Genomic DNA, 12,751 nt, shown 5'->3' on the forward strand with positions numbered 1-12,751 from the left:
ATGTAGGGTTATGAACAAATGGGTTCACAGCAACAGGCGGCAGAAATAAACCTTTCTCACATGGTGGCTGGGGTTTCCATTAGAGATAGGACATGAAACTCAATCGGGCGAGAGGAGCTCGAAGTGGAGATGCTCCTTCTCTACATTTGGGAGGTGGCCGGGCCATCTGAGAGGATAGCCACTTGGGTGAGATTTTCTTCTCCGGTTTAGTTCAATTTATTTAAGATGATTTTTTTTGAGTTTTTGTCGCCAACCCTCCACTTTTTCTAAGTTTCGGTTCTCCACAGCATGACAGCAGAAACCAAGTGGAGTGACAGAACCCAGATAAACTTAAGTTGGTGTATTGGATGTCTTTAATATTTTTTTTAGGCCAGGTCAAAGTCAGTCTTTGTTAGTATAAAATGTTACATTTTTCTAAGGAAGCACTGCTTACATATAATATTTTCATTTCAGCTGTTGCTACTATTTGTATGTCGAAGTTAGACGCAAGTCGTAATGTATTTGTTCCCAGAAGGTCTTGTCATTAGGCCACTTCGGCATTTACCCTAATTGGCTGTACAGGACCAGAGATGGATGGAGGGACACAAAGAGTGAGATAATGAAATGGTGCCCAAGGGTGTACCAAAAAACAACGAGCGTTAGAAGCAGGAATAAAGTTCACATTAAAAAAATCGTGAAGTCAAACACAGCTTTAATGAAAGGAAAAGGGAAAGTAAATAAAATGTGATTAACGTGATCAAAAAACTAAACCTAATTCTGCTTCTTTTTATGTCATTCTTTTTCCTTTCTAGCTGCTCAAATAAAGTGTATTTTTCTGCCTTTTGTCTTATTTCCTTCTCTCATTTGTATTTTCTCATGCTGACTAAAGATGATTGCCTCTTTTTTTTAATAATGTATAATATATAATGCTTGTGGCTTATCTCTGTTAGGATTGCTCACCACTTTCTGGACACCAAAGCAGCTTCATATAAAAAAAGCTAAAAGCACACACACTCTGGCCTAATATTAGCCACTTTGTTGGGGTGTAACAAATTGAGGTGTGTGAGGGTGTCAGGATGTGCTCATGCTGCTTTGTATCTGTGAGCACCGATTCAACTAAAAGGATAAATAGCTTTAGCCCCCTTGTTTCTTCAACAGTAATGGGGTCACACAAAGGGGACAGAATCGGGCTGCCACACACTTGTTACACTAAAGTCACTGATAACCTGCAGCAGCAATGACAGTTCTAAAGTAATGTCCCTGAAGGAGGCCTCACCTCTAAACTACTTACATCTATTCTTTATGCTCACAGCTACTGTACATCCATTATGCATATGCTGACAAACGGGTTTTTATGAAGATTTGTGCCCTGCTGCATAAATTCACATGAGTGCCCTTGTTGAATAACTAGCTCTTTTGTCCCCAAAACATCCTGCAGACTCTAACAGTTTACAATCAGACATTTACTTGAGCTTCTGCTCCAGATGTTTCAAACGTTGGAGAAGACGTCTATTTCAGTGCCGAATGACGGGAGTGTGTGACATGAAAGGAGATCAGCTGTGTTTGCAGTTTATCTGATCCAGAAGCCACAGAAAACCAAATAAAATAAAGAAGTAACCCCTTCACATAGGGGTCCCTTAATTAATGTTAATTAGTGCGTTATTAAGCATTAATTGAACATGAAATGAGTATTAAAAACTGATATTATGCATTAACTGGCACAATTACAAATGTAATTGAATGATGTATTATAAAAATAACCAGTTAATTACCTAACACTACTCAATTCTTACTAAGAACTACAAAAATTGCATTTTTAAAAAGTATTTATCATTTCGTGAGGGTTACTTTGCATTAAATAATAAGGTTTCACTATACCCCTAATATTGCCCAAGTACTTTGGTTGTCCATTGTGCTGTGACTGTGGTTGTTTGATGAAAGCAAAAAATTCAAAATTCAGAGAGCCGTGGTTTGATGTCTAAGCAAGTAAATTGTAGGATACGATGGCGAATACACATTTACTGAGACATTCATCAAACACAGAAATGAAAACTTTAATTGCTGCAAATTTTTGCTGTTTAGTAATTATGTCTATGAAGACTCTAATTCATCCAGGTTGGTTCCATTATAGTAGATTTAAGGGGATGTCATCTGGACTTGGTTTTAAAGTTAGAAGACGTTTCACCTCTTATCCAAAAGGCTTTGTCAATTCTGAATTAGCTGGTCGAAGAGCTGGTGTATATGCGCTCATTGGGGAGGAGTCAGACCTGAAACTGGATGGTATTGTCAACTTAGCCTACATGGTTTCGGGTCGTTAAGAGTCCTTTGTCCTCAGCTGGGGGTTGGGGAGCCAGTGACTCCCTCCCCAAACTGGTCATCTGTTTCAGCTATTAACAACCCAGGTGGAACTGGTTTGGTTTGTTTAGGTTTAAAAACACTGCCGTGGATGAATGGAAGAATAAACCTGAGACCACCATTATTATTAAGAGAATGTTTATCCTTCTTGACAAAAATGGCTTCTTTCACTCCTCGCTCAAACCATCCTTTCTCTCTGGCTAGAATTCGGACTTCACTGTCCTCGAACGAGTGGTTTGTGGCCTTCAGGTGGAGATGCACTGCAGACTCAGGTCCACTTGGGTTGGCTCTGCGATGTTGGTAAAGCCTCCTGTGTAGAGGTTGTTTGGTTTTTCCTGAATACTGTTCCTTGCAGTTCTCTTTGCAGTGGAAAGAGTACACAACATTACTCTGTAGCTGGGATTTTGTCCTTTGGATGAACCAGTTTTTGTCTGAGAGTATTAACTGGTTTGAGATGAACTGATATGTTATGTTGTTTGAAAATCTTTTTAAGTTTTTCAGACAGGCCTGAGATATACGGAATTGAAATACTGTTCCCTTTCGGCTCTTGTTCCTTCTTGTCTTGTTTTTCTGTATGTTGGGATGTGGTGAATGCCCACTTGGGATATCCACAGGTTCGGAGGGCTTGGCGGATATGTTGCTCTTCTTTCTTCTTTCCGTCAGAGCTTGTGGGCACCTCCTGGGCTCTGTGTTGTAGTGTCCTGATAACGCCGAGTTTGTGCTGTAAGGGGTGGTTTGAGTCAAATAACAGGTACTGATCTGTGTGAGTAGGCTTCCTGTACACTTCAACCTGGAGCTGTCTGTCCTCTCCAATGATCACAGCACAGTCTAGAAAGGCTAGGGTGTTGTCCTTTGTGTCTTCCCTGGTGAACTTGATGTTCTTGTCGACTGCGTTGATATGATCTGTGAAAGTCTCCACTTCCTGGATTTTGATCTTGACCCAAGTGTCGTCCACATATCTGAACCAGTGGCTTGGAGTAGTGCTTGGGAAAGAGTCCAGGGCTCTTCTCTCGACTTCTTCCATGTACAAATTGGCCACAATGGGCGAGATTGGAGAGCCCATAGCACAGCCATGCCCCTGCCTGTAGAAGTTTCCCCTGAATTGGAACTATGTGGAGTTGAGGCACACTTCCAGCAGTTTGCAGCCTTTTGGACAAGAGGTGAAACATCTTCTAACTTTAAAACCAAGTCCAGATGACATCCCCTAAACCTACTACAATTTTTAGTAATTATGTAAAAATGAAAGATAACAAAGGTTTTTGAACAAATTCTACACTAAAAAACTGAAATGTTGGCATCTTTGCTTTTGTTTTCGTGTTAGCTTTTTACATGGAGATAATTTTATGTTTGTGTCTTTGTTACAGGCAGACATCAATTGTGTTCAATGAACTCTAAAGGATGTACACTTTAAATATATTTTCTAACTTTTTAGTTTCTTTCACAATTCATATTAGTAGATATTTTCTGCCATTGTCCATAAAGCCATTCCTGTCACGTCATGTTTTCTTTTTCTAAATCTGTGTGAGTACTAAAAATTCCTCAAACTACACCTCTTGGATCAACTGAATGTTCAGAAGTGTTAATATGTGGGAGTAAGACTCCATGCAGCACAAATAAATGTATTTAACTTGATAACGTCAGAGGACTGCGTGTAAACTTTTTTAGTTGAGTACCCACAATCCTTCACTTAGTACAGACTGAGGTTATCGCAAATGGAAAACCCTACGCTACCATGAAAGAGCTTTAAGACAGTTTGTCCAGGAACTGTAGATGAGTTGCAAATGAGAAGAACGGGGTCAAACACTGAGAAATGAAGCAGCATAGAGGTTTGTAAATCCTACACAGCCATGAGCTGACTGTACGATTAAACACAAGCTAAAAGTTTAATAATGCCCACTGGGAGAAGGTGCATGAATTTTCATGTGGAAGCATTTGTATTTAAAATGGACTGACAGCCTGACTAAAATATACAAAGAGAAATGCGAGGATAAATGATTTCCACTCCCGACCATTCATGAAAAACTTTAACGGTTCTCACTTGGTACTCTGTTGATGGCTTTCAATGGCCGAAGAACCCGTACTGTCCGAATGGCTGACAGATTGATGTTCTGCAGGTCCAGAGAGTACTCCACCATCCTGAATGAGAAGAAAATGTAAAATGAGCTTTATGTCTAAAATATTTTACACTTTAATGGCATATTGTGTAAGTAAGTAACATGTTATTTGTTCACAGACAGAAGTCACTAGGTGTATAAATATATACACACACATATATATATATACATACATACATATATACACAAATATACACCATCTCATTCAAAGAGCTTTCTTTATTTTCATGACTATGGAAATTGTATATTCACACTGAAGGCATCAAAACTGTGAAACAAATAAAAATATGTCAAATTGTAGGTTCTTTTTCTTCTTTTTTCTGTAGTCACCTTTTGCTTTGACCACTGCTTTGCACACTCTTGGCATTCTCTTGATGAGCTTCGAAAGGTACTCACCTGAAATGTTTTTCACTTCACAGGTGAGCCCTGACAGGTTAAATAAGTGGGATTTCTTGCCTTGTAAATGGGGTTGAGACGATCAGTTGTGTTGTGCAGAAGTCAGGTGGATACACATAGTCCTACTGAATAGACTGTTAGAATTTGTATTATGGCAAGAAAAAAGCAGCTAAGTACAGAAAAACGAGTGGCCATCATTACTTTAAAAAAGGAAGGTCAGTCAGTCTGAAAAATTGGGAAAACTTTGAAAGTGTCTTCAAGTGCAGTCAAAAAAACCATCAAGGACTACAAAGAAACTGGCTCACAATTCGGCCCGCCCCAGGAAAGGAAGACCAAGAGTCACCTCTGCTGCGGAGGATAAGTTCATCCGAGTCAGGAGCCTCAGAAATGACAGGTTAACAGCAGCTCAGATTAGAGAGCAGGTCAATGACACACAGAGTTCTGGCAGGAGACACATCTCTACAACAACTCTTAGAAGGAGACTGTGTAACTCAGGCCTTTATGGTAGAATATCTGCTAGGAAACCACTGCTAAAGAAAGCCAACAAGCAGAAGAGACTTGTTTGGGCTAAAGAACACAAGGAATGGACATTAGACCAGTGGAAATCTGTGCTTTGGTCTGATGAGTCCAAATTGGAGATTTTTGGTTCCAATCACCGTGACTTTGTGCGACGCAGAAAAGGTGAACGGATGGACTATACATGCCTGGTTCCCACCGTGAAGCACAGAGGAGGGGGGGTGATGGTGTGGGGGTGCTTTGCTGGTGACATTGTTTGTTGGGGATTTATTCCAGATTGAAGGCATACTGAACCAGCATGGCTACCACAGCATCTTGCAGTGGCATGCTATTCCATCCGGTTTGCGTTTAGTTGGACCATCATTTATTTTTCAATAGGACAATTACCCCAAACAAACCTCCAGGCTGTGTAAGGGCTGTTGTTACTAAGAAGGAGAGTGATGGCGTGCTGCGCCAGATGACCTGGCCTCCACAGTCTGAAGGCAAAACAAGTGCTCAGCATCTTTGGGAACTCCTTCAAGACTGTTGGAAGACCAACAGCAAAGCAGTAATCAAAGCAAAAGGTGGCTACTAGAACCTAGAATATGACAGATTTTCAGTTGTTTCACAATTTTTTGTTATGTATATAATTCCACCTGTGTTAATTCATAGTTTTGATGCCTTCAGTGTGAATCTACAATTTTCATAGTCATGAAAATAAAGAAAACTTTTTGAATGAGAAGGTGTGTCCAAACTTTTGGCATGCATGCATGCCAAAATGCATGCATGGCATACATACATACATACATACATACGTACATACATACATGCACACATACGTACATATACATACGTACATACATACATACATACATAAATACATACATACATACATACATACATACATATACATGCTTTGAAAAATAAAACTTTTTTAGTTGACTTTTAAAAGAATTCACAGAGTCTAGGGAACGCAGGGACAATGGGAGCTCATTCCAGAGTTTAGGAGCAACAGCCCGGAATATCCATCTCCTCTGGTTCGGATCCGTGTATGGTGCAAACTTATATAGCGCTTTAGAAAGGCACAACACGCAATACCCCGTATATACACTGGCCCATCTGCGATACATCTCCGTGCACTCACGGCCCTCAATTTACATTGTCTATATTCCGTCTCGAGTCGGTCTCCCCACCCCCTTGGCTCCCGGAAGAGTGGTTGTCCTGTCACCCCTGTATTGAATAGCCTATCCAGCTCTCTACGTTCATCTGAAACCTAAACAATCAACCCCATGTCTCCTTCCTCACTGAGTCCTTGTAAAATGCATATTTTGTGTCATTAATTATATTATGTTTTTGTACTTCTAAAATTAAACTTTATCTGTGGTGTTAACTTCCATTACCACATGGGCACATCACCTTAAATAATTTTTTAATAAATAAATACATTTACTGCTGTAAATCAGCCTTTACAGGCACAGTCCCACATTCACATACTGATGGGGGCTCCACTATGGTGTCAAAATAGAGTCTAAAGTATTGCGCATCAAAACAGTAAAACCGCGCATCAAAACTGCCAAACAGCAAGAAGAATGTGGGGTTTTGTGTCTTGCCTAAGGACACTTTGACACATTGTCGGGCAAGGCAGGTACTGAACCTTTGATCTTCCATTCCAAGGTCAACCTCTCTACCTCAGTACCATGACCGCCCTATTATAAATGATTGTCTGATTTAAGATCTGAGACTGGTCGATTTCTAAAGCAGATGGCCAATTCAAATTTTAGCTAAATTAATTTTTTCCTTTTATAATTTACATTTTGACACATGCTAACTTTTAGCAAATAAGGCCCCAAAGCATTGCCTGCAGGTTGCTATGTCTTAGTCTTGGCAACAGTTAGCAAGTCAATTCCATAGAGTGGCTAGGCTGTTTGTGCCCCCAAACCACTTTCACAGAGGAGAAGCTATTGTTTTCCTCGTGTGAAAGCAGTGTGTCAGCCTCACTGGTACACACAGCTGCAATCAAAAAGTCAGAGAAAGCTCAAGCAACTGAAAGGGCTCCGCTTTTTTGTACAGCAAATGAATGAACAGCGTATGAGTGTTTGTGCAAGTAAATATTGTGCATTATGCTGGAAGCATCAAGCGTGTACAATGTGTGTGCACGCCTTTTTACAGCCCTGGGCTTCAGTGGTGTCGAGACAGTGCCATGCCAACCCACTGCATCAAAAGCTAATAACACCCAGAGCTCCTCTACTGGCTTTGGCAGAATGAGCTCAGCTCTTTGTTTCTTGCATAGAAACACTTATGAACCATGTTATTTACTATAATGTGACACTTTATCGATCCCACAGGAATCTGCCCTTCAAGCAGTGCAGGGTCATTGATATATTAACAGCCAAGCTCATGTTCAAGCAGGATTAGCTTGTGCAACAAGGTTTGAACAAATCCTTAGTCAACACAAAACCTTTCAAAGCCAAAAGCAATTTATTCGGGTAGTAGAGACATGTAACACCTGGATCAAACCTGGAGGTGAAATCTATTTTCTCACATGCATCAATAGTTTCATATCTATTGTCCTTAAAGCTCATGGGTCCTATGGTTGAAAGAATCCATTTTTGCAAGGATGTAGAGGAACGCTGCAGACCAATTTTCTCTCCCTGCCTCCACTGAAGGTGCAGAAATGCCACAAAGCGCCTTGATGAAAATGTCAAAGCAGAAAGAAGAACAGGCGTTTCAGACTGGCACAGGTGATTCTAGTACATCATGCCTCAAAAACAGAACAAAAAAAACATCCCAAGTTCATTTTAAATCAGGCAGCTGGGAGACTGAAACTGAACAAGTCCAAAGAAAGCAACTGAAACATCGCTCACATGTGAAGTTCTGCAGATTTGCTTCCACTGCTTGATGGGTCAACTACGACCCTGAAGTACGAATCAATAAATCACTCAACGCAAAAACACATTACAGATCACTATGGGAACACAACAAAAAGGATACACATTTTTCAGAAAACAAAAGTAATTTCCAGAATTCAAAATTAAATGTTAAAAGTACGTAAAAGTTAGTTGGATGATGAAATTTGAGTTTTAGAGGGAAAGCAGGGGATGTTTAGCCTGAACTTTGGTAAAGACTTGATAGAGCAATCACCAAACTTTTGATGTTTAAATAAAAATCTTCTGTTGGAAGAAACTGCCATGCCAAATAACTTAAGCTTAATAACTTAAAAAGTTGGACACACGTCATCATCCAATCAGAGATGTCCCATACAGTAATACCCAGCTTTTCCTGCTACTTCTTTTGTTGAATTTTTTTAAACACTTCATTTTGAATTCTGGAAATTATTTTTTATTTTCAAAACGTTTCCTTTTTATATTGTTTCATTTGAAGTTTTGTTTAGTTTTTTTGGAGTCACGTTATGGTTTCTGAAATTTTGTTTTATGATATATGATTTTATTTTTTAATTATTTGTTTGGCTTTTTTAATTGTCGTTGTGATCTTCATTATGTTTTTGGTATTGCGTGATTTGCACCTCAGGGATACCATCTTGTACAGATGCGATCTTACAAATGTGTCTGAATGGATGTGGGTCCTTCACACGTGTTATTTCGAGTGCAGCACGGGTCTGCATGACTAGGTGGAAGCGTGGATTCTTGTGCACACCTTCAAGCAACTGATGATGCTTTGCTACGTAAAAAAGTAAAACATGTAAAAAGAAATGGAGAAATTTTGCCTTGTCTGATCCGACAAGGCATACAGCTCAGAATAATTTCAGCTCATTTACCGTAGTTTTTCGCACTATAGTCTATTTGTGAACTTATGTCATATGTAAGGCACTCCAATCTATAAGGTGTATAAAGTGAAAAAAATTGTCAGAGTTCAGTCAGTGAGACTTTCTTGACTGCATTCACTCTAACGTTTGAACATGTTTGTTGGACACGTTAGCCACATTCGAATAAATTGCTGCGTTTGCACAGTCACAATAAGTAACTACTAAAGTTGTATGCAACATGTAAATAAACAGACAAATCACACTAAAACAAATACTACTGTGACTACGGTAACTACCAACATTGTAAGTATCATGTAAAAAATACAAATTCCGACATCGGTGCATGTTAGCAGTGTTAGCGTGTTCACAAAAACACCCAATCTTGTCTGCAATATGTAAACAGAGTTATACCCCTAAAACAAAAGTTACTGTGACTACGCTTCTTAGTACCTTCTTAGTAACAGTAAAAACAACACAGCCCGACACATCTACACTTTAACCGCATTGGTGTATTTACAACATCCAACCCTGTTGGCAACTCGTACAAAACAGACAAACAATTTGACAGAGCGCTGTGCACTTCTCAAAATCGCTTCAACATCAGTAAATACAACAAGAATTAATGCGATGTTTTGAAAAAGAATTACAGCTTTTAGGTGTGCCTTATATTACGGAAAATAGGGCAGTTTGTTCTGTTTTTATGCTTTTAAGTGGATTTGTCAAAACTAAAGAGGAGATAACTAAAGAGAGACTTCAGCTGCATCTTTGGGCGACAGACTGAGTGAGGTTGACACATGAAGAAGAAGAAGGGATGAGTGGGAGGCGTTTTGAAGAGGAGGGTAACAGACAAGGAGCTCATACCAGATTATCAGCTGCTATTTGACCTGGCACTACAGGCTGTGTCCTCTGTGATTAAGCAAGACACTAATTTAATATATGCTGAAGACAGAACAACAAAGACAGAGGTGTTCACATCAACACACATGAATATTAACTTGACTCTAAAGGTATAAGCTGACAGACAGTGATACCCTTATAGCACTGCTGTGCAACACAAACAAACAGCCAAAGAGAGAAACTCCACACATCCACTAGGGATAAACTGATTCCGCTTAAATGAAGATGAATGTCCCTTCACCTCACCTGGAAAGTCTGCAGCTCTTAGTTTTCTGCTATTATTCCAGCCCATATTCCCATCCATCTCCCCATCTTCCTCTCCCACAAACCCCCTCACACACACCTCAGAGGACGTGACCTCTACGTCTGCTCGTAAAACACTAATCCTTACTCTAACCTTACTCTGGAGAATACCTAACCTCACTCTTAAAGTCTTTTTACTACAATGTAGTTGCTATTTAGGTTAAAAGGAGTTCCCTTACAGGTTGCGTCCACCGATTGGTTCCCACAAAAAGGCTTTAATGCATTCATGTAGGCATGCTTTATCACCCATGTCTGATTGGCTCATTCCTCATTGGCTGTAGCAGGTGTTTGAACAGATGTGTTTGCTTCTCGTGTGCGCGCGTGCCCATGTGTTAGTCTCCCATGAGAACAGCGAAGGGAACTGCAGGAATAGCTGTGATTATGCAACAACTAACTCTTTTTCAAAATGTATACCCTGTCAATCAAACCAGTATACTGGTATACAGTATTTAAAATAGTTGTAAAAGTGTTTGTTGTTATTTATATAAATAAATCAAAAACATATTTTAGGGAAATTTGTGTTTTTCATTGAAAACAATTATATAAATGTAATTTTAAAAACATCTTTTTATGCTTTGTCTTAAATTATTCTTCCTGCAGTTAGTTTCATCTCAATTAAGGATTTCCTGGTATTTTATGTCACTACCACGTCATTCTAAACATGAAATAGAGCTCAAAAAGATTGAAGTGACTGACGTAGATCATGCTTACCCTGCCATGACAATGAAAAAGTCCAATCTGTTCCATGTGTCTCCCAGGTAGCAGCGACGGCCAAAAATCCCAAGAGCCACCATTTTTATTACCATCTCCAATGCAAAGAAGATGTAGATGAATGCATCGAAGGCCTGGAATCAGAGAAAAGGAAGCAAAGGTGGAGAAAAGTCAGCAAAAAAATAGATTTTTTTTTTTTTTAGGAAATAAAAACTTGTGTAAAGCAGATTTTTAGTGTTTTAAGACACCCAATATTCCTTCATGAAAGCTGAAGACTGCAGCTGTGTATCGGTGTTTGTGTGGTGAACTTTTAAAGGCACTTTCAACACTTTAGGTTCAACAGGCTCAAACCTCAGCAGATTTGGCCCGAAGCTCACAGAACCTGTCACCTTAGTTCTTTTCAAACCAACTTCCTCTGAAATCCCAAAGGACTATCTCATAACGCACAAACAAAACGATGAATGATTTTCCACACTGATGCATTTGATTACATTTATGTTTTTGCATTCACTGGTGGCTATTTATGAAGATTTACTAATGACGTAAGCAGAATAAGTCATCCAAATGTATATTTTAATGTGCACCAACTATTCTGCATAATGTTTTATGAACACAAAGCTTTCCTTCTGTGTTAGACAAAGGTCCAAAATGTGATTTCTTTTCTTTAAGTACTGGTAAATTTAACCAGGCAAAACATAAAGATATAGTTAAGTATTTTATATAAAATATGTTATGTAAAATAGAATAACAGAGTATTCATTAAAAAAGAATTTCAACATGAATAGGTTAATGCACTTAAAAAGTTGCAGGTTCCATATAAACATTTAAGAAGAAAAAAACAGTGTTGACAAAAATAAAAATATCTGGGCTTTTACATTAACATGTGTGCATTTACAAACAGTTACTACAGTTTCGAAGGATTTTTGAGAAAAGGCCTGTTTAAAGACCCACTTTGATGAAAATGTATGTTTTTAATGTGTTCTTTTGGCTTTTTTTCCTGATGATGGAGGACATATATAAAGCAAATTTAGATTAAAATGACATTTCCAAGTATTGCTTTATTCAAATTGCTGTGAATTGTGAGAATACACAAAAATGCCATTTAAAAAATATTCTATTTGTTAAATTACACTGGGCAAGCAAACTGCTCCGCTCCATTCTAATTCATCCTGAGACACACAGGATTTCATCTTCATGAATAAAAGATCACTGGGAACGCTTTAAATTAGATCAAAAGATGATCATAGTCTGAATTAATCCCCTTGATCTGAGAAATAGGCTTTAAAACCATCAAAAATATCATTTGACTCTTAAGTTACATTTTTATTTATTTTTCAGATAATATGATACAAATTCAACCTATAACACTCATCTAAAAGACTCACAGTACAGCAATAAACGATTAAAAACACCTGAAAAAGCTTTTGCTGAAAAATCAAGAGAAAAGCTGCAGCATCAACATGACATACAGTCACATTTTCTGGTATTTTCTCCTTTTTAAAATTGTAAACTGATGCTTACAGGATTTAGCTGTGCATAGACAGTAGCTGTGTTGCCATTACACATATGAGCAGAACTTTATTAAAATTCTACAAATGTTGAAAAAAACCACAATTTGGCAATGACACTGTTTCCATTAAATTATGCAAATAAACACAAACGCACTCAATAAGTCAGTCAAAAACATGTGAACAATACTTTGATTTACAGCAGTTGCAATCAAATTTTCGCAACGGCA

The 12,751-nt window shown here is 38.6% G+C and overlaps 1 protein-coding gene across 1 annotated transcript in view; it reads right to left on the reverse strand.

Moving 5' to 3' along the window:
• Positions 1-12,751, reverse strand: part of LOC101169039 (voltage-dependent T-type calcium channel subunit alpha-1I) — a 115,564-nt gene that overhangs the window by 97,690 nt on the left and 5,123 nt on the right. Inside the window, exons 2-3 of the mRNA XM_023957619.1 lie at positions 11,014-11,147; positions 4,373-4,470 (exon numbers count right to left, since the gene is read on the reverse strand). Of these exons, the coding sequence (XP_023813387.1) occupies positions 4,373-4,470; positions 11,014-11,147 (232 nt within the window). The remainder of the gene's footprint in view (positions 1-4,372; positions 4,471-11,013; positions 11,148-12,751) is intronic.

The sequence above is a fragment of the Oryzias latipes genome, chromosome 8 (genome assembly GCF_002234675.1).
Source record: "Oryzias latipes chromosome 8, ASM223467v1".
Taxonomy (NCBI): Eukaryota; Metazoa; Chordata; class Actinopteri; order Beloniformes; family Adrianichthyidae; genus Oryzias; species Oryzias latipes.